At 37.8% G+C, this 25032-nt stretch overlaps 1 protein-coding gene across 1 annotated transcript in view; it reads right to left on the bottom strand.

Annotated features, from left to right (window-relative positions):
- Positions 1-495: 495 nt before the first annotated feature.
- The window catches only part of st3gal2 (ST3 beta-galactoside alpha-2,3-sialyltransferase 2), a 50419-nt gene continuing 25882 nt past the window's right edge, over positions 496-25032 (bottom strand). Inside the window, exons 2-8 of the mRNA XM_032580992.1 lie at positions 22216-24824; positions 14194-14253; positions 13902-14035; positions 8489-8668; positions 8234-8279; positions 7169-7288; positions 496-7074 (exon numbers count right to left, since the gene is read on the bottom strand). Coding sequence (XP_032436883.1) covers positions 6901-7074; positions 7169-7288; positions 8234-8279; positions 8489-8668; positions 13902-14035; positions 14194-14253; positions 22216-22614 — 1113 coding nt within the window. The 5' untranslated portion in view covers positions 22615-24824 and the 3' untranslated portion in view covers positions 496-6900. The remainder of the gene's footprint in view (positions 7075-7168; positions 7289-8233; positions 8280-8488; positions 8669-13901; positions 14036-14193; positions 14254-22215; positions 24825-25032) is intronic.

Genomic DNA, 25032 nt, shown 5'->3' on the forward strand with positions numbered 1-25032 from the left:
GTCCTTTTTTTTCTTTATACTATTGCTCAGTCTTTTTGTTTCCTACTTCCCTTCTTGTCCTTCCTTCCATATTTCATTCCTTCTTTTTTAACATTTGAATTCCTTCATTATACCTTTGCTCTGTCTTTTGTGTCCTTCCTTCCTTGTTCATTACTTTTCTTGTACCCTTCCTGTTTTTTTGTCTTCTTTTCCTCCTTGTGTCCTTCCTTCCTTTATTTCATTCTTTCCTTTGTTGCGCCGTTCCATTGTCTTTTGTGTCCTACTTCCCTTTGTGTCCTTCCTTCCTTTGTTCCTTCCTTCCTTTCTGTTCTTTCTTGTAACCTACTTCCTTCCTTTGTCCTTCATTCTTTGTTTTTCCTCATTTTAAACTGCTCATTGTTTACATATCAGCCATAAATTTGTTTAGTTTTTAATATTTTATAATCTAAAATGACTGTAAAGGTCGGAGTAAAGACGCGGCTCGGATTTTGCAGGATGAAATTCCCAGACGCTTCGTTTGAGTTTCATGAAGTTTTTATTTGCACAACAGCAGAAAAAACAAAACGGAGTGAGTCGCGTTACAGTGGTTAATACACGAGTGCTGATGTTTCCAACACGTTAAAGGATCGGACCGGGCCTGGTTTCTACGGCGAACAGAACCGCTACAGATTTATCCTTCAGCAATAAAAAATAACTTTTACTGCAGCTATTGAAACGTTTCCGGTTGTTTTTACCAAAGATTCCCAATCATTTGCTTCTGTCTGCTGACGATGCTGCAAAATATGTAAAGAAAAATCTCATTTGTTTTTTATTCACTTTTCATTAATTATTACATTCGTTTAGCAGAAATCCTGCCTCATATCTTCTCATTTTAGTTGGCCAGGTGGTGGAAATTTTTATTATCAGGTAATATAATCTGATGCTTGTCATATTTTACCTAATGGTAAAACATTTCTCCTCTTTTGATAAGAAAATAGCCAATATTTTTTGTTTACCACACATCAAATGTTGTATCTACTGTATGACGGCATATTAGGGCCGTTTACATGGGGGAAAGAAAAGGAAGTAAATTAAAGCCAAAAAACTCAAAAATTTTGAGATTAATAGAAAACTTTCAGAAAAAACAAGGAAATTTCTGAGTTTCACAATATCCTAGAAAACTTCTGATCTCAAAATGTAAGTTTTTGGTGGAAATTTACTCCTTTTTAAATTATTTTTACAGTAGCCTCGATACGCCTTCCTATAATTAATCTTCAAAGTTCAAAGATAAATTTGACTGACATCCAATCAGAAAGATGAACATTAACGTTATTTTAACTTACTGAAATGTTAGATAACATTTAATAAGTTAAAATAACATATTTTATAACTGAAAATTTCTGATAAAATTTTTTAAATCTATTTTTGCAGTTTACTCTCATCTCTGGCTTATACAACAAATCAGGTTCATTCTGTTCATATATTCGCTTTTCTGTGAGGAAAACAGATTCTAAATATAAATGAAATGAACTGAAGTTCAAAGACGAGAAATAAAGAAAACGGCAGGTAGGCCACTGTAGATTACAGTGGGGGGGAGAACATTTCCACAAAAAAACTAATTTCTGCACTCCAAAAATTTTTAAAAAAAGAAAAGCATAAAAATGTCTGAGCTCCAGGTTTTTCAGGTTTCTTTGAAAAAGTTTTGACTTTTGAAACTCAAAAATGTCCATGTCTTTTCTAAAAGAGAAAATAAAATCTCAAAAATGTCTTTCTTTCAGTTTTTTCTAGGAAATGTCTGAGATTAATCTAAAATTTTCTGAGTTTTGGCAGAAATAAATTATTATTTTTTAAATCTAAAAATAGCCCTAATACACCATCAGTTTGATATTTTGGCAAATTTCTTATTTAATTTTTTTTAAAATCTCATCTTTGCCCTCACTGAGCAGGTTCTGCCACGCTCCACTCTGCTTATCCAGTCTCAGTATGAATATTAACGACCTCAGTGGGATTTTTTTCAGGTCAGGAAAATGGAGATTTCCGACTCCGAGGCGATCCGTGACATCCCCTTCAGAACGTAATGTGCCAGACGAAGCAGAGTATAAATAACCTCGAACATATCGCAGCACCAAGTTTCACTGACGCCGAGGACAAAGAGGATTTTCAAATATAAATCAGTTTAAGTTTAAATAAAGTCGGCCCAAACTGCAGGAAGTGGCACAGCTTTTAGTCACCGCTGTGGTTCTTTGCAGCCAGAAGGATCTCTTCTGCAGGGAGAAATGTGGGTCGACACCAACAGCAGGAAGGAAGACCTACTTTGGGTCGTCTGCGTGGAAGAATCAGATCTGTGTCATGTTCTGTCGGTGGGAGGGAGGAACCTGATTTGGACTGAAGGGACCCTGCTGCTCTCCTCCCCCCATCTGATCACCACATCCTGGGCTGCAGCTGATGAGGAGCAGCAGCCGCAGCTCAAGATGGTTCCTAAGCAGAGAAACGAGTTCTGTTGTTCAAAGTCTGCATGGAGGTCATGAATAATTAACACTTCCATTATGAAGCTGAATGAGAGCTAACATTGAGTTCAGATGTTTCTATTTTAATCCAAAGTCCCTACTGATGTACAGACATGTACGACTGCATACGAGTGCCGTTACAGACGGAAAGAAGGAGTAAAGCTCACAAATTTTCAGATTAATCTCAGAAAATTTACAGAAAAAAACTTCAACATTTCTGCACTCCAAAAGTTAAAAAATTGAAAGAGAAAAACTAAAATTTCGACACTATCCTCAAATTTTCGGGAAAAATGTGAGCTCCAAAATTTAAAGATTTCAAGACACAACAGAAATTTTGAGATCAATTTCAGAAATTTTCTAGAAGAAAAAACGTTGAACATTTGCAAGGGAAAACTAACAATTTGCAATCAGAAATGTATTAGAAAAAACTTGCAAATTTGGAAAAAATTTTAAACATCAAGTCAGAATATTTCCAAATATCAATTTTTTTTAAACTTTTCAAACAAAAGTTTGAGATTTTTTTTTCCATTTTAATTTTTGACTTTTCAAGCTTAAAATTCCATGGTTTTTGCAATAAGATTTGAAATGTAAAAATTTCAAATAATGTATTTTTTGGGTGGAAATTTACTCTTTTTTTCTATTTACAATGGTCTTATTTTTACAATGTCACAGAAATAAGACCATCTCAGTTGCAGTATCTTAATATACTGCATTATGACAACAACAACAAAAAAAACACACATTAGAGTCCAATTTAAAAATCCTGATTCAACCCTTGAGTTCCTTCCTTTGATTCTTCCAAGATCAGTTCTGATCAATAATTTTCCAGACTTTTTGAAGGTTTTTCAATGTTTTTCTTACAGGTTTTAGCTGCTTTTTGCAGTTTCAGTGTCTTCATTGTAGATAATTATGACAATTCAATAATAAAAACTAAGGTAGATTTAGAAAACCTTGGCTAAGCACTTTGCCGGTGTAAACGTAGCTTGGCACAGGGTAGGCTAAGCTAAGCAAATATTAGCTAATAAAACATAGTTGGGCAAAACAAGCTAAGCTAGCTAAGAAAGCATAGGTAGGCTATTTCACTATTCTAAATTCAACAAAAATATAGTGGATTATACTTAAATTGGCTCTTATTAGTGAATATTAGTTGGGCTAAAACAAATTAACCAATGCTACGCTATTTAGACATGGGGCACAGGTGGGTTGAGCAAAACTAGACTAACCTAAGCTAAAGTTAGCATTGGTGGAGAAAACAATCTTCCCATGTTGAGATAAGTTAAGCATAGCTACATTATGCTAAACCAACTCAGTTTTATATAAAATAAGCCAAACTAAACTGAGTTAGGTTTATGCAAGCACAACTTCACAAACTAAGCTAACCTAAACTGAAACTAAGCTAATCTAAAATTAAGAAAACGTAGGCATAGGTAGCTTTGCTAGCTGTTCCCAGGTTAGTCAGTGTAACCCCAGAAGGTGAAGCAAAATTAAGTGATAATATTAAATGTTTCTTTGCTTTTTTTGTCATGAGCAAGTATTGCAGAATGTCATATAATAGTGTTTTTATTTATAAATAAGTAAAATAAGAGCAACATAACTTGAATTGCTGCTGCTGTTAATTTTTCAGAGTTTGCTAAACTTCTTTCACCTATTTCCAGTCAAATTGTATACTATGGCTAAAACCTTTGGAAATCAACTTGTTTGTGTTTCCATATTAATTAAAAGATTTTGTTTAGCTTTAGCAGAAGATGTTGCTGGTAACAAAGAGCCTAAAGATCCGATTTAAAACTGTTTTTATGCTAACTTATCTGTTAAACGACGACACCCTTGAGTTTGGAAGTCTTTTTTTTTTTTTTTTTTTGCTTGAATGATTAAAAAATAAGACGACTTTTTTAAATCCTCGAAATTTTAATAAATATATATATATATATATATATAAAAAAAAGAAGTCTGGCAGCCTGGAAGGAAAAATCAAATAGCGAATCAGGAGTTTTGTACGGACCGTGATATGAGTTCGCATCGTCTCCATTAGCAACAACAGCGAGAGAGTAGAAGGCAGAGTGTGACGTCATGTGGTGCGTTCGCGTGTAATCGTTCAGCTCAGAAGGCACAGCTCTCAGCTAGACGTGTGTATGCGAGCGAGACTAACAACAACGGAAAGGTAGCAGGTGCGCGTCGCTGATGAAGCGGCTGCGGGCGGCAGCCGAACAAGGCACGAAAGCAAGTGACAAGACGCAGGAAACACAAACAATATGAAGAGATTCAGCTGTTAACACGAGTCCAGCCTCTAAGAAAACCTGGTGTGGAGGAAAAAACACCAGGAAGACGTTGAGTTACAGTAAAATACAACACGGCCGCTTTCATCTGTCCGGGTGAGCTCACCTTGAAGTACCTGCACAACGCAGGAAACAGAACAAAAACATATTACAAAGTTTAATCCCTCATCTCTCAGTCACACAAACAGAAATGGGATGTTTTGGGAAGTGAAAGCCACACTGTTCCTTTTGCTTTCTTTATCTAAGATTTCTTCTTTTCTTCCCCCCCCCACAAATTTTTGTATCGAAGATATGAGTCAATACAAAATGCAGTTTTACAAATGATAATTTCATTTATTAAAGAGGAAAAACATCTATCCAGGCCCAACTTTAATAGATATCAGTATGAAAAAATGAAAGTAGAACCATCCTATACTGCAAAAACACAAAATCCTACCAAGTAATTTTGGTTTAGTTTCAAGTGCAAATATTTTAGCACACTTGAATAAAGACAAAACCAACTTATTAGTAACCTTTCAGCAAGATATAAGAGCTTGTTTTAAGTTAATGATTCTTCAGTATTGTTGAAAAAGGATGAGTTCAACTGGCAGATTATTTCACTTTTTAAAAGTATTTTTTCTCATCTCATAAGTGAAATAATTTCCTATGGAAAAAGTACTTTTTCATCAGTATTAAGGAATTATTGACTTAAAACAAGCTGTTATATCTTGCTGAAAAGTTACTAATAAGTTGGTTTTGTCTAATTTCAATGCAGCCAAACAAAACATCTAATCCTAACTGAAAAACTTTTTTATCAAAATTAGCACGTCTGCATTAAGCAAACTTATTTATTTATGTAATTCCCTTTACAGGTTTAATGGAAACGCAGCTAATGAAAGAAAAAACGGCATCCGTGAGAAACCTGTAAGGCCCAAACTACTGCTGACCAAACGCAGCACAAAGACATATCTCACATTTACTAAAAAACATATCTTATTACCATAGCAACATGCTTGAAACCCCTCCAATGTTTCTGAATTTAAAACCCAAGTTTCTCCGCAGCAAGGCGAAATCCTGACGTTGTTGCCACAAACAGTCGGTTACAACCAGATGAGATCTTTTCATTAATAAATGAAAACATTATTTCAAAACTGCTTCTTGTATTTACTTTGGTAATATCGGTTAAAACGTGTCTGATTTTAAAAACTGAAACCTAAAGAAGCCTGTATAAAAACAAAACTTTATGTTTATGGTGGAATTTCAAAACGCATTTCTCTTTCAGGATCCTGACATTCAAACACCAATCTACTTATTTTGTCGTTTTCTTCATGATGATGGGTAACACACGCAGTGGCGACGGAAGAAGTGGAAAGAAAATCCAGTTTGAGCGTAAATCTAAGAAATCAAACAAACGTCGCCGTCAGAGGTGAAGGCTAAGGCGCTGGCCGGCTCCGCCTCCTGAAGGGCCGAGCCGGGACTGGGTCGAGTGGTCAATGAAGGCGACGGGGTTTTTTTTTTAGGGTCATAATCTGGTCTGGAAGCAACATTTGAGCAAAGATCTTCCAAATTAAACCCTGATGGACCGGATCAGATCGCCGCCAAGATGGCCTCCTCTAACAGAGTCTTCAGAAGCTGAAATCCTGAACGTGTTTCTGTGAACACAAGAGCCGGGGGCCCGGGGGGCTTCTTGAGGGAGAGTCAATCCGATAAAGCCGCTCTCATCGCCGGTTACCGAGCCGTCGGCCGCTTTGTGAAGACCTTACGACGGCAGCTGTGTGGCGGTGCCAGGGATGTTTCACCTCAAAGAGAATTTAAGGCAAATCAAAGACGATCTTGATTCTAAAGGACAGCTCTTTGTCAGCAAAATATTCCCACACGGCTGAAAAACAAAGTCACACGACGGCCTCTGAGATGCACAATGGGTGTGAAAGATAGTTCGTGTCAGGGTTTAATAATCCTTAATAATCTTTTTCTAATTCATCCTGCTGTTCCGCCATGATTTCCTGTTTTCCTCAATAAAGGTGACAGATTTTTACCTGTCAGACTCATTGTAGTCTCGACTCCCAAGTGGGAAATGTTTCGCTCGCCGAACCCCATCGGTAAAATTGTACTCTCTCCCAGTTTGCTTTTATTCTAACTTGAATCCAAACTGGCGTCCGTCATTTTCATCGATGTTTTTCTGGTCATTTCCCAGTGAACACTGTGATTTTTCCGGCCTTGGCCAGCTGCTTGATGATCTGAGCTTCGAAGTCCGCATCGTGGACGCCCGTCTTCCTGAACTCTCCGGAGTACCGGTTCTGCTCCCAGTAGTGGTGCCAGTTTCCTCGGCTGTCGGCGCCGAAGCCAAACACGTTCACCTGGAAGTGCAACGTCAGGATCAGGATGGAGAAATGTTGAAACTGGATGAATGCTATGAAAAATGAGAGAAAAAAACCAACAACAAAAACTGACCTCGTCGCAGACGTGAAGAGCGAAAAACAGGACCAGCATGCCAGTGGAAGGGTACCGGCCGTGATGCCTGGTCCAGCGGTCATGGATGTATTTAAAGAAAGCCGGATTGAAGATCTGAACCTGAAATATGTAAACAGTCCACTTAGAAAATCCTGATCTTAGTTCTCATTTCTGACTGTTTTGCTTCCTGTGATTTTAATTGTTTGAAACTTTCTTAAACCACAATATCTGCATGTTTCCACAAATCAAATTTAAGGCCTTTTAATTCCACTTTGAATAAATTTACGACCGAAAAAAATTACTAATACAGAGAATGATTGGGGATCCATCTGGACTTACTCTGACCAGTAATAAAGCAAAAACTGTACAAAAATACAGACATTTTGAATTTAAGATGATAAAAAAATAAATATTTTTTTCCCAAAACTCCAAAAGCAGAATAGTTTTAGTTTCACTTGTTTTGAATCCTGTAAAAAACAAAACTTTCTATTAAGCATCTTTTGCTCTCTGATTATTAATGCAAAAATTAGTTCACCCAAGTAATTTTCTGCTATTGCATTTTAGGCAATAAAATGTTTATTTTCATATTTACAAAAGAAATTAAATTATTTCTTTACATATTTGTGTAGTTCTAATAAGCTTACATGGATAAATGAAAAAGTTGCAGAATGTGTCAATTTTTTTATCCGATTAATCATCTAAATAATTGATTGCTAATTTAACTGTGGGTTCCTTAGATAAAAGGTGATTAGAAAATATTCTGCTGCCTCCTGGTGATGCTGAGTCCCAACAGAAGGAGCTTTAGACTGCTCAGAGCTGCACAGTGCAGGAGTAAATCCTCAAATTCTTTATTTCTAGGTCACTCTCAAAGATGCTGCGAGTCTAACCGGGGCGAAGATGCCTCAGCTCCTCCACGCAAAGAGGAGTTTGTTTATTTATTTTACAGATTAAACCGCGAGCTGGAGATTAGTGACAACAAAGGCAGGGTTTGTAATCCCTCGTCGACAATGTGGAAGGGGGTTTAACGCTGGAGCAGGGTCACTTTGTCGAAATGGCCAGACGAACCTTGTCTTTATCCACACGGAGGAATTGCTTCACTGGAGCGTAAGTGCTGCAGAGAGAGAAACCACACAGAGAGATAAACTTTATTTGATTACTGGATGATTGACAGATCGCTAATCTCTCAGCCTCTTCGCAGCCTCTCAGTGCAAACAGAACGTGTGTCTGTGTTTACTGCGCCCCGACGGCTAAGGGAGGCCGTCTGAACTACATTCCTGTTTGTTTTATTAATCCAGGCTCATGCACATCTGTGATGCTTACAATCGGATCTGGCCAGTGGACAGAGCGCTGGTGATCCAGACCAGGTCCAGGGTTTTGAAGGGAACCAGGACAAAGCTGACGTTGGTCGGCAGGTTTTTGGCGCTCTCAGGGTACATGAAGTGGTGCGTGGTGCGTCTGCCAGCGTCTTCCTCGTAGCCCACAGTGGGGGCCAGATTTATCCTGCGGGAGAGAGAGGAAAAGAGGAGCATCAGGGGAGTTTCTCAAACCACCTTTGGCTTTAAAGGTGACCTTTTATGCTTCCTTGAACAGGTTAGGATGAATCTATGGGTTCCACAAAACACGTTCAATACATTTTATGCACAAAATCATCCTTAGGTAATGAGACTTTGGCTGTTTTAAGGCCTCTTGTCACTTTAAATCCAAATAAGCTGCTGCTGACTACACCCCCTCAACTCAACATTTAAAATCACACGTGAAAATGGCTGCAAACACATGCGCAATTATACAACCGTACATCTTTGAAAGGCAGAAGTGGAGCCTCCTGCACAACCAAGAAGAATGCAGCAAGTGGTTTCTGGACAATACGTCAACAGCAAAATACTTGTCTTTTCCAGCAGCCACCATGCAGCGCATGCAGCAGTAAAACCAGCTGACCAAACGTGCTGGAACTCTGCTTGGGTTGCTAGGTAACAGCAGAACTCTGCTTGGGTTGCTAGGTAATGGCGGAACTCTGCTGGGGTTGCTATGTAACGGCGGAACTCTGCTGGGGTTGCTAGGTAACGGCGGAACTCTGCTGGGGTTGCTAGGTTTGCTGCAATACTTGCTGAATTGTGAAATTACATTTGAAAAGGTTAATTTTTCAGACACCAAAAAGCATTAATTTATTGTTTTTGTTTGTTTTTTAAGAGCTAAGGCTGTTTTTAGAAGTAATTCAGACCAAAATTGAAGTAAGACATGAATTTTGCATATTTGGTCCCATTTATTTATGGACTTATCCAGTTTCTGATGAAAAAAACTGACATGTTGCGCTTTTTTTTCAGTCATGTGAGCCCTCGCAAGGTTAGCAGAGCATAAAAACAAATTCTTCATGAGTCCCTATGAGACATATTTTCAGAAGTAAAGTAAGGTCTACACAAGGAATGAAAATTAATAAAAACAAATAAGTAGCATACAAAAACTAGGAAACTATGTGAAAATATGCTGCAGTGTTCAACAGGATGCTTAGTGGAGGAAACGTGCATGTAAGCAAACCTAAGCTAAATTTGCTCTGCTGAGAAAAACAGCAGTAAGTCTGAGCTGTCTGATGTGTGCAGCTACATCTGGCTGTATTTTAAAGGTATTTATCATTGAAGACATCTTTCTGCACCTGCTACTACAAAACAATAAAACTGCTTGTCATGCAGAGTGTAAAAATAGAAGAAGAGATGTTTTACTGCAGCGCAAATATGTAATCACAGCTAAAAATCTAGAAGTGCAAAATTAACTAAAGCTCCTGCAGGCATCAGCAGGCTTTCACTCACAGCTGCACACACATTCATGCTGGTTACAGGGAATATTAGTCTTGTTTTCGCTTACATTATGCTTCAGTAGTTGTTCAAATCTTTGTTTGTATTCAGCTAATGTCTAAAAAACAGAGTTTCGTAATTACGGCGTTTCCATTAAATCAGAAATAAAATTAAATTCGCACTAGAATAAGCTTGTTCACGTAATGAGTTACTAAAAATCAAGGCAGCGACGGATGTAAACAGTTACGAGTTATATTCATAATTCAGCCATGGCGCTCGCGCTCATCATCTATCAGCCAATCAGAGGAGACGTCGGTGACCGACAAGCCATTTGGTAAAATTGTAGTCTGCGATTTTACAGAACACATTGGGATTACACACAACTTGTTATGAACTCTGTAATGCTGTGAGAGTTCAGAACAAAAACAAACCATCATCCTCCTACCACTTCCTGTCGTCTTATTTTATCGTTTCCGCCAGTAGTAACCGTAACAACCGGCTGTTGATCACGTGACTCGTGTGACGCGAAAATAGTGTTTCGATATGGCTGACAAACCACCCAGCGCAAAAACGTTTTAGCGAAAAATTATGTGACGTGTGTTTACATCCAGATTTAGTGCGTCTGGCTCCTTCTGGTGCAGAATTATGACGCAGGTCTCATGTTGATGACGTAAACATTGGACAAAATGCGACTCGACCACTCTGACAGCAGACCCCTTTTAAACAATCTGATATCCTATTTAGTCTCACATATATAGAAGAGAGAATAATTTGAATATTTGGGGCTGAAAAGTCAGAATGGTGTGAAAAAAAAATCTGATTTGGGTTTTTAAATATAAATTTTGATAATGCTTTAATAATTATGGTCTAAGCAGCTTTTTTAATGCATTAAACTGACATCCCATGACAGAATCTTTTAGATGTATTTTGTTTTGTCATTTTCGATAAATTTCAACATCCCACAGAAGGAAGCATATCCATCCTCTTTTCGGCAAAGGTTTTATGATTTCTTTATGTTAAAATTTAAAGCAGATCAAAAATGTGATTGTTTAGGAATGACAATAAAGTTTCTGAAATAGACATTTATGAAAATAATGTAGCATCTCTAAACAGGAATATGAAACTTTAAGGGGAAGGAAAGAAACAGTGAACATTTATTAAATACCACAAACTGTACAGAAACGTCCAAACTCCTCCGTAGAGAGTTTTGACTGAGTTACTGTTAGTTTTAGAGCTCTCACTGTTTTCCAACAGTAGATCCACAGAAACAGGAATATTTTCCCCAGCATGACATCCGTCTGCCTCTGAGTCGCTCCGCTCTGTCTGCTGACATGAGACGGCGTTCACAAAGCCCTGGACGTGAGTCACTGTCTGCAGGAAGAATATTTTTGTCTGAGCAGGGGGAGCTAAAGTTAGGAATATAAAGCTTGCACCGAGCGCACTCGCAGATATACTAGGAACAAAAGAGATGATTGTGCAGAGAGCTGGAGTGAACTGAGGCGTGTGGTTGGTGGAGTGCTGTGGCCGAGCTGAAGCTCAGAAAACAAATGAACAACAAATCCCAACCAGCGAAAAGAAAAGATGAAAGCTGCCCACGCAGCTCCAGAGAGAATCCAGCTGTAATTGATTCTAATAGCACAAAATACCAGCTGCTTGTGCTGTTATTTAACTCCAGAGCAAATTAAAATGGCATCTTCATATCTTCCTCTGAGTGCTTTCAGACCCTGCTGATGTAAACAACCATTATGTTTGACCTCACTCTCTGTGAGACAAGCTTCTTGAGGAGATTCAGAAGGTTAACCAAACACTAATTTGCATGTTTAGGCTCCCATTCCTACTGTTTGATGCTCCAGTTGGCAACTGGCACCAATAGAAGAACAACCATTGTGTTCTTGGTAGAAATACCATTCAGCTGGAAATAGCTGGAATAACCCCATTGGGTCAAAGGTCAATCTATAAGTGATGAGAGGTTGAGGGCATTGCTCATTTATACCAACATGGTGTATAGCAGAAGCTAATGCTAAAGCGTTAAATCAACATGAGATTAGCTGAAGCTGATGCTGAAGCATTATGCAATCATGACATTTAGCAGAAGCTAGCGCAAAAGCGTCAAACCAACATGATATTAAGTAGAAGCTAACGCTAACACTATGTATTTATCGGAAGCTAATGCTACCAACATGGTGCAGGGAGCTGTTATGCAAAATTGACATTTTGTATGTTTTCACACTTCCTTTTGGGTTTCTACTGCTTCTAAAAACAACTCAAGCACTAAAAACAAACAAACAAAAAACAGCCAGATGTTTTTTTGCAATAAGTTAATGTTTTTTGATATTCAAAAATCTCCTGAATATTGAATCACACTGCGCCATTACAGAGAAACCCAAAGGGGGTTCCAGCATGTTTGGTCAGCTGGTTTTACTGCTGTATGTGTTGTACAATGGCTGCTGGAAAAGATAAGAGTATTGTTGACTTACCATCCAGAAACCACTTATTGCATTCTTGTTGGTTGTGTAGGAGGCTCTACTAATGTTTTTCAAAGATGTACAGTTAAATAATTGTGCATCTGGTTGCAGTCATTTTCACTTGCAAATGTAAACATTGACTTGGGGGCGTGGCCAGCAGAGGCTAATTTGGATTTAAAGTGACAGTGGTCCTAAAACAGCTCATTCTGAAAGGAGCTCAAAGTAGGCAGGACTAAAGCAGAATAAAATCTCACTATTTAAGAATCATTTTGTGCATAAAAACTAATAAACATGTTTTATTTAAGACCTATTCCCTCCTGTTAGAGGAAGCATTATAGTTCACCTTTAAAAACTGCCATTTCTACAGCTGTTGGAGTTTTTTTAAAAGGACTGATCTTGCATTTTTAGCGTGTTATTAATTCAAACAGCAGGAAACATCATGAAACAGAGTCTGATTTTCCAGAACAATCAGTGCAACAGAAAGTCTTCTGTGCCTCAGTTTGCACATCTGAATGAACGCTTTCAGGACATAACGCTCTTTGTGGCAACCATGCAGGTCAGGTGACCACTGTCAGCCAATCAGAGAGCTGAGAGCAGGACAGCGTCAAACAGTGAGACTGATCTGAACACCAGATAGATACATGAGCTGCCTGCAGCTCAGCTGAGTTTGGTAGTAACTAGCTGACTATTTACTTAAGTAACTTTTTGGAAAAAATGTACTTTAAGGAGTATTTTTACTACGCTGAGTAGTATTACTCATTATGAAGTATCTCTACTCTTGAGTAAAATTTCAGGATTCCCGACACCCTGAATGAAAAACAAACATGTTTGAACCAAATATTCAGCAGACCGACACCGACCTGAATTCAGAGTTTCAGAAAGAGCAGGATTTTTAAAGAGACAGAGACCCAATTTCAAGGTGTTAAATTACAAAGACAAACTTCTTTTAAGTCATATTTGATACATGTAGCATTTTTTTTTTTAGAAACCGAAGTTAATCTAATTACTTGTGCTATAAAATGGCATTTTATGCCTGGAAAATACTTAATACTGCCCCTTTAAAACTTTATGCGTTTTATATTGAAAGAAATTTATTTGGAAAAACTTTTCTTTTGCCTGATTTTGTTACTTTGTAATTGTGTTGTTTCTTATTTTAGTCTTTAACATATCAAAATTTCCACATAAATTTATAATTTGGTCTGCTTAAATAATAAATGATGTTTTTGATCAGTTACTCGGTACTTGAGTCGTCTTTTAACCAAATACTTTTTTACTCAAGTCATTTCTTGAGCGGTTAATTTTTACTTTTACTCAAGACAAAAAATACATTGAAGTAGTGCTGCTCTCATTGTAGTACAAGGTTTAGGTACGCCACCCACTTAGTAACCACATATTTCCCTGAAAACACATTGGATATTAATGACTCCTGTCTGTTTTCCTCTCCATCTTCCTTCCTTTGGCTTCTGATCTAAAGCGCCTCACCTCATGATGTAGTCGTGCCCGTCGATGGCCGCCCCATATCCGGTGCCGCGGAGGTTTCCGGAGTTTCCCACCACGGCACAACGCAGGCAGCGCCCCGGATCCCACGAGCCGTACGGCGACCGTCCGGGAATCACCTGAGGCAGACGGTCATTATCACATCCATCCTCAAAACGGTCACTGGAAGTTAGCAGCAAGGCTGGCAGGACACACACCTAATCTCTAACACGTCCTCTCCACATCACGGTGCTTCCTAATATTACTGACATTAAGGAACAAAATAAAAACAAAATACCTGGAAAAGTCTCAGCAGCACCTGCTGGATGTTGTGGGGTTTAAACTGCGGCTGCAACATCTGCAGAAACATAAAAAGGCTTTGGTTAGAGTAAATATACGGAGCTAAATTAGGGACAAAATGCTTAGTAAAAAAAATCCTGAAATCTAGGCTTCTATGGAAACCAAGGCTTTTTAATGGAAGGTTTTCTGTGAGCTTGATTTAGAAAATTCTACATTTTACAAGGCTGTAAATACTGAACTCTGCAAAGTTTCTCACTTAATCCTTAATTGCACTGCAAAAACACAAAATCTTACCAGGTAATTTTGATCCAGTTTCCAGAGTAAATATTTTATTAAAATCACACATGAATAAGTTTGTTCCTGTGGTAAGTCATTAAAAAACATTATTTTCCAACTACTTTCAGCTACTTTTAGAAACTAAAACATGTCCAAGTTTTTATAGAAATTTCTGAGATTTATTTAAATGTTTCTGAGTATTTTTTCTTGCAAATTGTCGACTTTTGAAGCTCAGAAAAATCCTTGTTTTTCTAGGAAATTGCTGAGATTATTCTTAAAGTTTCCACATGTTTGCAGAAAACGTTGTCCTCTTTTTTTGTTTCATCTACAACGCCCTAATAAATCATCACATAGAAAAGATTAATTCCAGTTAAAACTGGTTTGACAATCTGCTGGATTCTGCACTCAGTTTTTCGCTCCTCCAGTGTTTATATTTTAATTAAATAAATCACATGATGTGTTTTGTGTTGGTTTTACATGAAACCCTGGAGAGGAGCGGATATTTTTCTTATCTCATTGAGGCACCTTAAGAACCGCAGGATGTAGAGGATGTACTTTCTTTGCACGTCCTCGACTCCATGACGGTCGCCTCCTTTTCTCCCACACAGAAATCTTCATTTCATTTCACACTCTTTTGTCACCACTTCCTTTGCACCCACCATTGGCCTCAATTCTCCCAACACAGATCTCTTTCACTAAGGTTTGCATCCTCTCCGTCGGTCTCCCAGCACTCAGGTCTAATTCCTTTCCCTTAATTTCCCTCGCTTCCTCTTTGTTCCTCCTCCTCCTCCTCCTGCTCTTCGTCGTCTCTCTGGGATGTAAACGCGCCATGCAGCTCATCAGTGACTGGTAATCTTTATTCTGCTCCCTGTTGCTTTGTTTTCCTTGTCTTCCTGATTCAGTGAAAAATGTTGAAGACTTTTGGATGGCTGCAACCATGCAGTCTATTATTTTTAGTTTTCTTTCACTGTTTCTGCATTTTAGCAAAGACTTTTGAAATAAATGAGTCAATTTAACCAAACAGTAATTAGCCGTTTGGTCAAATTGACTCAATCAGACCTGCTGATTGTTTGTTGCTGTTGTTGTTTACGGCTGCTGGAAAAACTCCTGGATAAAAACAAAATGAAGTGATGAAGGGAGAAAATTCCAGCCTTAGGACTGATAGTTGAGTGATGATTGTTCGTTCATTTCAGAACAACAATAAAAGCTGCATGTATGTAACCTTTATAAAAATAAATGGAGTATTTCTGCTCTTACTTGAGCAAAATTTCTTTACTTTCTACCCACTAAATGAAAAACAAAAATGTTTTAACCAAATTTCCCCAGACAGACACACACCTGCAGGTTTTGTTACAGTTTACTAAGTTTTCTATTGAGAAAAAATGATTTAGAAATTTTTTCTTTTGCCTGGTTTTGTTATTTTTGGCTACTTATATGAATTATTGTCATGTTTGTCCTTAAAATACCAAAAATTCAACATAACTTTATATTTTTATGTGAGTTATGTAATACAGCTTTAACTGGAAGACGTTTAAATCTTCAAACGTTTGTCCTCCTCCTCTGTTTTCTGTCAGGCTGCAGCAGAAACGCGGAGCAGGAGCCAGTTCATTTTTCATTTTAGGTCTCTAACCAGTTCTCCCTCCCAGCCACCATTTAACTCCAGTTAAGTCAAAATGGATTTATTGATCGAAGCGGTGGCGATCTGCTGACTGCGGCGGGTCGGGTCACCGTTGAACAGAAGAGGGCCCATAAATCCTCACCCAAAAAGCTGTACAGTAGTATTAGTAGATAATTTGGGAGACAGGGTTTGATTCACAGCAGGTTATGCAAATAGAGAAAAAAGAAAATAATTGGGTTTAAATTTGAACAGTGGCGTTTGGAGAACTGCTCTGCACACTGTAAAAACAAAATCTTACCAAGTAATTTTAGTTTCTACTTCCAATAACTTGAAATAAGACAAAATTAACTCAGAAGTGACATTTTAGCTACTTATATGATCTTGTTTTAGGTCAATAATTCCTTAATATTGATGAAAAGTTACTCGTTCCACTGGCAGATAATTTCACTAATAACAGGACATTTTTCCCAAGTTATATGTGAAATAATCTGCCAGTAGTAATATTATTAGTATTAGGAACTAATACTTTTTCATTGATATTAAGGAATTATTGACCTAAAAAAAGCTCATATATCTTGCTAAGTTAATTTTGTCTTAGTGCACTAAGATATTTGGACTAGCAACTGGGAAAAAATTACTAGGTAAGATTTAGCATTTTTGCAGTGCATAGGTGGTGAAATTTAATTGTATTCATTTTATTTCTGTCATTAGGAATACAGGTAAAATATTTAGATTTTTACACATTTCCCTTAAATGGGCAGTATTTATGTAAAACTGACCTTTTTGAGCTTTACGTCATGTTATGATGTTATTCCCTCATCAAAAACACACCTGGAGTTTTGCTTTGACTCTTTCATGCATGTTTGAATAATCCTGCAGTTAGGTCAGTAATTCCTTAGTATTGATAAAATAAAATAAAAACTTATCAGTAGATTTTGTCTCGTTACAAGTGAAGCCTGTGCCAGTGGAACTAGTTCTATTTCATCAGTATTAACCTAAAAAGAGCTTCTCTATCTTCCTGAAAAGTTACTTTTAAGTTAATTTTGTTTATTTCAAGCGTATTAAGATGTTTGCACTAGAAACTAGACACAAATAATTAGTAAGATTTTGTGTTTTTACAATGTAAAAATTCAAAAAGGATTTTTGTTACAGCTTTTCCTCTGCATCTATTCAGCCTCATGTTTTTTTAAATCTTGTTAAATGGTTATGGAGGACCAAACCTGACATAATTACAAACAAAAGATAAAAAAATATATTTCCCTTTTCCTTACTCATTCGTTTTCAACAAGAAATGTACAGTATGTACTTTGATTTTCCTTTTCCTTGTTTTCCCTTTTCCTTATTCATGTCAAGAAATTTATATATTTTCTTTTGCGTTTTCCTTAAACATGCTTGTTTAAATGAACAAATGATTGTATAAGGAATACGCAAAAGAAAATATATAAATTTCTTGACAAAAATGCATGTATAAGGAAAAGGGAAAACAAAAAATAAATATGTCTGCTTTTATTTGTAATTATGTCAGTTTTGGTCCTCCATAAACGGTTGGGATGTGCTCCTGCTTGCTGTCTGTTCCCGGCGTTCCTCCATGTTGCTTTTTTCTCCCTCCATCCACTGGCAGGAGCACAAATGGAGCATGTCGTCCTCGTCAGACGGGCTGCTTGGCTCGGCAGTGAGTGAAGATGAGGAGGTGATTATGATGTACTCGTCCCTTTAAGCCGGAGTCCTGATGAAGTTTCATCCCTCATGGAGACGATCGCGCTGCAACGGGCCAAACTCGCTAATATGAAGCTGTCGGCGGAGCTTTAAGGTGTCAGAGACGGTACTTATGGTGCAGCGGCTGATTCTAGAGTTAAAAAGTGAGTTCTCACCACAAGGGTTTGAGTTGTACAGCTTTGGAAAAATTAAAGAGCCCCATTGAAAACTTCCTGGTTATTCCACCAAATACTGATTTCTGAACTCTTCCTGAGTTAAAACACTAGTGTTGTTGTTTCCAAATTAATATGAACTTGTTTTCTTTCTTTGAGTTAACAGTAAACATACCAGTTACTAAAATAAAAAAGTAAAATCATTATTTCCAACCCAACAAGCTTTTACAGAATTTTTTTTTCTTTTTTACTCAGAATACGTTTTATTTTTCTTTTGCTAAATAAATAGCAATATATTATTGTTATATAAGTCAAATATTTAGGTCAAAATATTTTACATAAGTAGCTAGCAAACTAAATATTTAATTTTTTAATTTTATTCACCTACTATTCACCAATAAATTGGTTTATTCGCCAATTGGTGTATATAGAACAAACATTACAGACTAACAAAAAGATGTATTGATCTACAAAATAATCAGATAAGGGGATTAATAACAGCAACAAAAATGAAATTAACACAAAACAAACTGCAACAAAAACAACATAAAAAATTATTTATTTATTGAAAAGTTTGGCTTTGTTGTATTTTCTTATTGATGTAATTTCCTTAATCCATGTATGGTTGTTTTTGGGATTTTCTGTTTCAAAATAAACTAGACTTTATAATCTAGTTAGACTTATATTAAAAAGTATGAATTTTTTTTTTAAATGCAGCTGTAAAAAGTAAGGAAACCGCTAATGAAGCTGTACAAACATAAATAATCACAACCATAAAACGTTATTGATTTCGGGTTGATCCTGCAGGAAGAAAGTCCGGTTTGAACCGCCTGAGAACTTCCTGCATGCCGTTTGAATGTTTTCCCGGTGCAAACGTCGGGTCTCTCTGACTCCCTCTCACAGTCTGAGCCACTCAGAATGAGTTTTTAAAGTTTGTTCAGTGTGTAAGGATTTTTATGTTACAGTAAGACCTGCGACAGAGAGCGACTGGAGCTCGTGAGAGCGAGTCGGGGACGGAGGAAAAGCCGAGACCTGATCTGCTGAGCTCCACATAATGACTGGAAGAATCTGAAAGCTGTTCAGAGTTCAGAGTTCGGGAGTCCACCTCGCTGCATTTCAGAGGCTCGCAGGTTTTCCATGTTCTATGTTGCATGTTTAGTCTGTAATAGTTTTATGTGGGATTATGTGCAGTGCTCAGCCGGTGGAAAACAAACAGACATAGTGAAAGCTGTTAATCGGAGAGCTTTAGAGGAGCTGCTAAGAAGATTTTGTTATCTTTAGACAGACTCAGGCATGCCATTTCCTACGCCTGCAGTGTCTGTGCTGGATGGTGGACAAAGTTAAGGCACTTTAACTCGTATCAAATCCTTCACTCTGGCATTTAGTACCTGTTTTAACATTTACTTTTGTTTATCAGCTGTTTTTCTTGTGTGAGATGTTTATTGTTCTTTATGTGCTTGTGCAGAAACAAAAAGTGGCTCATCTAAAATATTCATGCAAATTTTGTACCATTAGGGCCAATTCTTTTCAAATTTAAAGCTGAAAAATGTATTTATTGGTTGTCATCTAATAAGAGATGACAACTAATAGGTGACATTTTAATAAAGCACAGTAGTCAAATCGTAAACATGGTGCTGAACAGTTGCTGTTTCAAATGACAGGTAAATATTTTTTATAACTTTTTGGGGGTTTATTGTCTTCATCAAAAAAACAGTTAATTATAGAAAAAACATTTTGTCTTGTTCTAAGAACATTTTATTTATAAAAATCTCAAATTAATTGCAAATTCTCTACATTCTTGAGGACGGAGGGGCCAAACAAAACCATCCAGAGAGTCAAGAATGGCCCCCGAGCCACAGCTTGGACATCTCCGAGTTAATCTATGTATGTTCCATTTCTAAAGTTACACAAAAATTAACAGTAATAATCTGAGTTATTTAGTCTGTCATAAGATTAAAAATGGGAGGTTTGTTTTTCAAAGTGGTATTTTTGTTCATTTTCTTTATTAATTTATAAAAGTCACAATTTCAAATTAAATATTTCATTTGCAAGCTAAATATTGACTTTACAAACTAAACATTTAGCTCCACATTAAATACTTAGCTTCAAGTAAATATTTACTTTATAAACTAAACACTTCACTTGCCAACAAAATGTTTATTTGGAGCTAAATATTTAGTTTTTCAGACTAAATGTTTAGCTCAAACCTAAATATTTACCTTGCTAACAAAATATGTTACCTGCTAGCTAAATATTTAGTTTGTGAACTAAATATTTAGCTCCAAGTAAATATTCATCTTGCAAAGTATTTTGTTAGCTTTGTAACTAAATATTAACCTTGGTAACTAAATATTTAGCCTTGTGGCTAAATATTTAGTTGAAGTCAAATATTTAGTTAACTAAATATAATGTTAGTTTGCTAGCTAAATATTTAACTTCATAACTAAATATTTTTGCTGTAAAGCTAATTATTTAATTGAAGTTGAATATTTAGCTAACTAAATATTTAGGTCAAAGATAAATATTTAGCTTCATAACTAAACATCTTTGCTTGCTAACTAAATATATAGCTCAGACCTATGTTGTTAAGTATTTAGTTAGTATTTAGTTAACATTTTGTTAACTAAATATTAAATTTGGAATTCTAACATTTATAAATTAATGAATAACATGGAGACAATATCACTAAAAAAATACCGCCATTTTTTCCCCATGACAAGCTAAATAACTCAAATTATTGTTGTTAATTTTTTATTTTGTAACTTTACAAATGGAAACCCATATTAATAAAACCATCAGACTCAAAGACAAAGAAAACACTGTAACAACGTCACTGTTATGGTTTTAAATCCAAACCCAGAAATGCTTTTAATTCTGTCCGACGCTCCTCCAACAGAGCTGAAATCTCCATGTGTCTTTGAACAGCGTTTACAAAATTCACACAACGTTGTTTCTATAACTCAGTAAAAACCTCAGCACAGTTTGCAGCTCCATAACTCAGCCGTACGTCCCAGCAGATACCCAGAGCTCCCGTCTCTCCCTGACCTCCAGATATAAGCAAACCACCGACTAAACGGTGACTCAGCGTTTTCTGTGTCTCTGGTTCTTGCATCGATCAGCAGATTGTCCTTTACATCAGCTGAATTAATACACCCTGTAAAATCTAATCTGTCTTATCATTAAAAGTCTGAGATCGACTGGCAGATTATTTATTTTATAACAAAATTTTTTCCATGTTGTAAGAAAAAAAAAATCTGCCAGTGCAACTAGTACTTTTTAAAATCAATATTAATGAATTATTGACATAAAAAAGCTCTTATTTCTTGCTGAAAAGTTACTTGTAAGTTAGTTTAGTTGTATTTTAAGTGCACCAGGGTACTTGCACTAGAAACTAGAACAAAAATACTTGGTGAAATGTTGTGTTTTTACATCTGCACTATCTGCACTTCCTTAGGAAAGAAAAGCTAAAATGTTTAGTTTTTTTAGTTTAGTTTCTAGTGCAAATATCTTCGTACACATGAACTACGACAAAACTAACTAAAAAGTAACTTTTCAGCAAAATATAGGAGCTTTTTAAAGTAAATAATTATTTAATATTGATGAAAAAACAGTAGTTTCACTTTTTTGAAAAATCTTTAAAAACTAGCACTTAAAAAAACACTAAGGAATTATTTACTAAAAACTGCTTGAAAAGTTATTTGCAAGTGAGTTTTCTCTTATTTAAAATGTTCTGAGATATTTTCAGAAGTGCTAGAATGCTAGAAGAAGTGGCCGGGGAGAGGGAAGTCTGGGCCTCCCTTCTGAAGCTGCTACCCCCGCGACCCGACCTCGGATAAGCGGAAGAAGATGGATGGATGGATGGATGGATGGATATTTTCACTATAAAGTAAACCAAAAATACTTGGTGATATTTTGTGTTTTTTACATTTCTGAACTTGTTTAAGAAAAAAAAAGCTAAACGTTTTTGAATTTTCAAACACACACAATTTTACCAAGTATTTTTGTCTACGGTATATCTTAGTATACTTGAAATAAGACAAAACTAACTTTTCAGATATAGGAGTTTGTTTTAAGTCAGTAATTCTTTAATATTGATGAAAAGTTTTTGTTCCACTGGCAGATTATTTTATTTACAACATGGAAAAAATGCATTATAAGTGAAAAAGTCTGTCAGTGAAACTGGACCAAAGATACTTGGTAAGATGTTGTGTTAAATCTTCAGATTTAAGTTTTAAATGGAGTAATAAATGTTACTTACCACCCACCAGTAGTAGACGTCCGGCGGCAGCTGGATGTTGTCCCTGGTCCAGACCGGAGAGATATCCGGGTCGTAGTTTTCGTCAAACCAATCCGAGACTCCGGGGTCTCCGACGCAGCTGTTGCAGGCACATGTTTTCTGCTGGGGCGTTTCGGGGGGCGACAGCCGGTGCGCTCCCACGTAGCTGGGCACCAGCTTCACCCGCCTGGACTCCTCCCACCCGGGCGGCTCCAGGTAGCCGAAGCTGACGCCGCCGCGCAGCGACACGGACAGGAACAGCGAGGTGAGGAAGACGAGCGCCAGCGATCCCAGGAGGAGCCACAGTCTGCGGGAACATTTCACTTTGCCTGGTTTGTCCCCGCCGCTACCGGCCGCCGCCGCCGCCGCCCCTCCGCTCATCCAGGGGCGGAGCTCTGAGAGTCTGGGGGCCCCCCGGGGCGAGCTCCAGCTCCATGACCCCCAGCCGAAGCCTCTGTCACGGTGAAGCGTGGAGGACGGGATGCGGCCCCCCCACGGCCATGCCCCCACCCCTGGGCCTGCCACTGTAACCCGTCCGACAACCAGCTGTGGTTCTTTGGCAAGCCGCTCTTCCTGCTGCACTCCAAACTATTTTTTTATTTTTAAATCAGAAAGCAGATAATGTACCGCCTAAGGGAAGCTAACGCCACTAAACATACATAGAAGCTGTTTCTCAGGGACGACTGACAAATAAGATATTTTATTTTGAAGTTCTTGGTTGTGCCGCCCCTTTCTGATGCCGCCCTGGACAAGCGCCCACATCAAAACCCGCCTCTGCCGACAGGCGGCGCCCCCAGATGCTCCGTCTCCGCTGAATCTCAGGCAGCTGCAACCCGACTGCCTCCAAAGTCCGTCCAGACGCGGCTTTATCCTTCATCCACTCGTTTATTTCCGGTTTAAACTCGCTCGGGTTTCAGTCTGCAGCCCCCGGTGCGCTGCGGTGCGCTGCGGCGCGCTGCGGTGCGCGATTACCGGCAGCGTGCGGCTGCAGGGAGAGCCGGCGGACGGATGCAGAGAGTCTGTCCGGGCTGCATGCTGAGCTCGGCTCCTCCGCTCCGCTCCGTCTCTCTGCACTGGAGCAAAGGAGAGCTGCTGGACCAGAGGAGAGAGGGAGGAGCAGCGGAGGGGAGGAGGGCCTTCCTCACGGATAAGAAAACCAGCCTCCTCTTCTTCTTCCACTGTTTTCTTTTTTTTTTACTCCTTACTTTTAAAAACTGATGAGCAGAATCAAGCTAAAATGCAGTTTTGTTAGCTACCTGACAATTCACAATTCAGTTGTGCTACATTTACTTCAGTAACTTTTTGGAAAAAAATACTTTTATTACGCTTTATAGTAACTTTATTATGAATTAGCACTACGCCTTCTTGAGTAAAATATCTGGATACTTTACCCACTGAAAGTAGCTTCACCGAATGAAACAGAAGCTTGTTTAAACCAAAAAATGAGTTTTTTTTAATTAAACGGAAACCCAAAAAACACTGTTAAAGATTTATTATGTTATTTATACTTATTTTCCCTTTGAGCTCTAAAATAGCAGAATGTTTTTGATCCGTCTGATTATGTAATTTTTAAATATTAGATGGTTGTTTTGACCAGTTATTTGGTAACATTTGATCAATTTTTACTGGAGTTATTTTGTTTTTTTTGGGCTGCTACTTTTTACTTTTACTTGAGTAAAATATCTGGATTCTCACTGTATGAAGAGGAAGCTTTTACCAGACACAGACCTGCAGTTTTTAAGTTTTATATTAAACATAAAATGTTTCTTCTACCTGATTTTGAAATTGTTATTTATATGAATTATTGATACTTAGATTTTTACAACACCAAAATTTCCACTTGGTCTGTTTGATGATAATCTTCTTCACATTAAATTATTTTTATCAGTTTCTTAGTACTTGAGTAGACTTTATACCAAATACTTTATTGACTTTTACTTGCGTAATGTCTTGAATGGATACCTTTTACTTTTATTTGGGTACAATTTGGGGGTTCTCTCGACACTGATATTTTTGAGTATTTTGTAGCTCAAATCTCCTGACATAGATCCAAAGTGGTTCAGATTCTCTTCATCTTTGTCCCCATGGGGGGAAAAACTGGAAAGCACAGCGGTAGCAGCAGAACATGCTCACTGCAGCGGCGCCTCAGAGCGACGCTTCCAACGTTTTGGCCAGGAACGAAGCAGCGAGTGAGCGAACAAATCGGTCCGATCCAAATCTCATCTTCCCTGCGGCTGGATTTGAGAGGATGATGCGAGGCGGGGTGGGGGCAGCATCTGTCCTTCAGCGGGACTGCGTGCGTCTGGTTTTATGTGTGCTAAGCTTCATTTGATGCACTAATTTAATTGTTTTCTCCAGCTGTGCCTGGTGTTCACGTTGAGCAGCGGTGATGTTAGAAATCTCTGAGCGTCCACTTTGCCTAATTCGCCTGTGCAGACGCAGGTCTACCTAGCAGTAACACACCAGACGCTGAATCTCCAGATCCCTTTGGCACGAGGCTTCCAATAAAGTCAGGAGGTCGATTATCAGACGCCCATGTGGGTGTTTGTGAATCTTTCCAGGAATGCTGAAGATCAGCATTTCCAGAAAACCTGTAGACACAAGGAAAAAGCAGAATAAAAAAAATCCAGTTCTCCTTACTAAAGCATCATAAAAACAAGTTCAGCCGATAAAAGTGATGGGCAAAGTAAGGGGCAACTTCAGCTCCTCACACCAGCCCTGTTTAGTCCCCTTAAAGCTTAAATATTGTCAAGAAAATCCGAGCTCATCCCACTTCCCCATGCTGGAGATTTTAGTTTA

This window comes from Xiphophorus hellerii, chromosome 2, assembly GCF_003331165.1.
Source record: "Xiphophorus hellerii strain 12219 chromosome 2, Xiphophorus_hellerii-4.1, whole genome shotgun sequence".
Taxonomy (NCBI): Eukaryota; Metazoa; Chordata; class Actinopteri; order Cyprinodontiformes; family Poeciliidae; genus Xiphophorus; species Xiphophorus hellerii.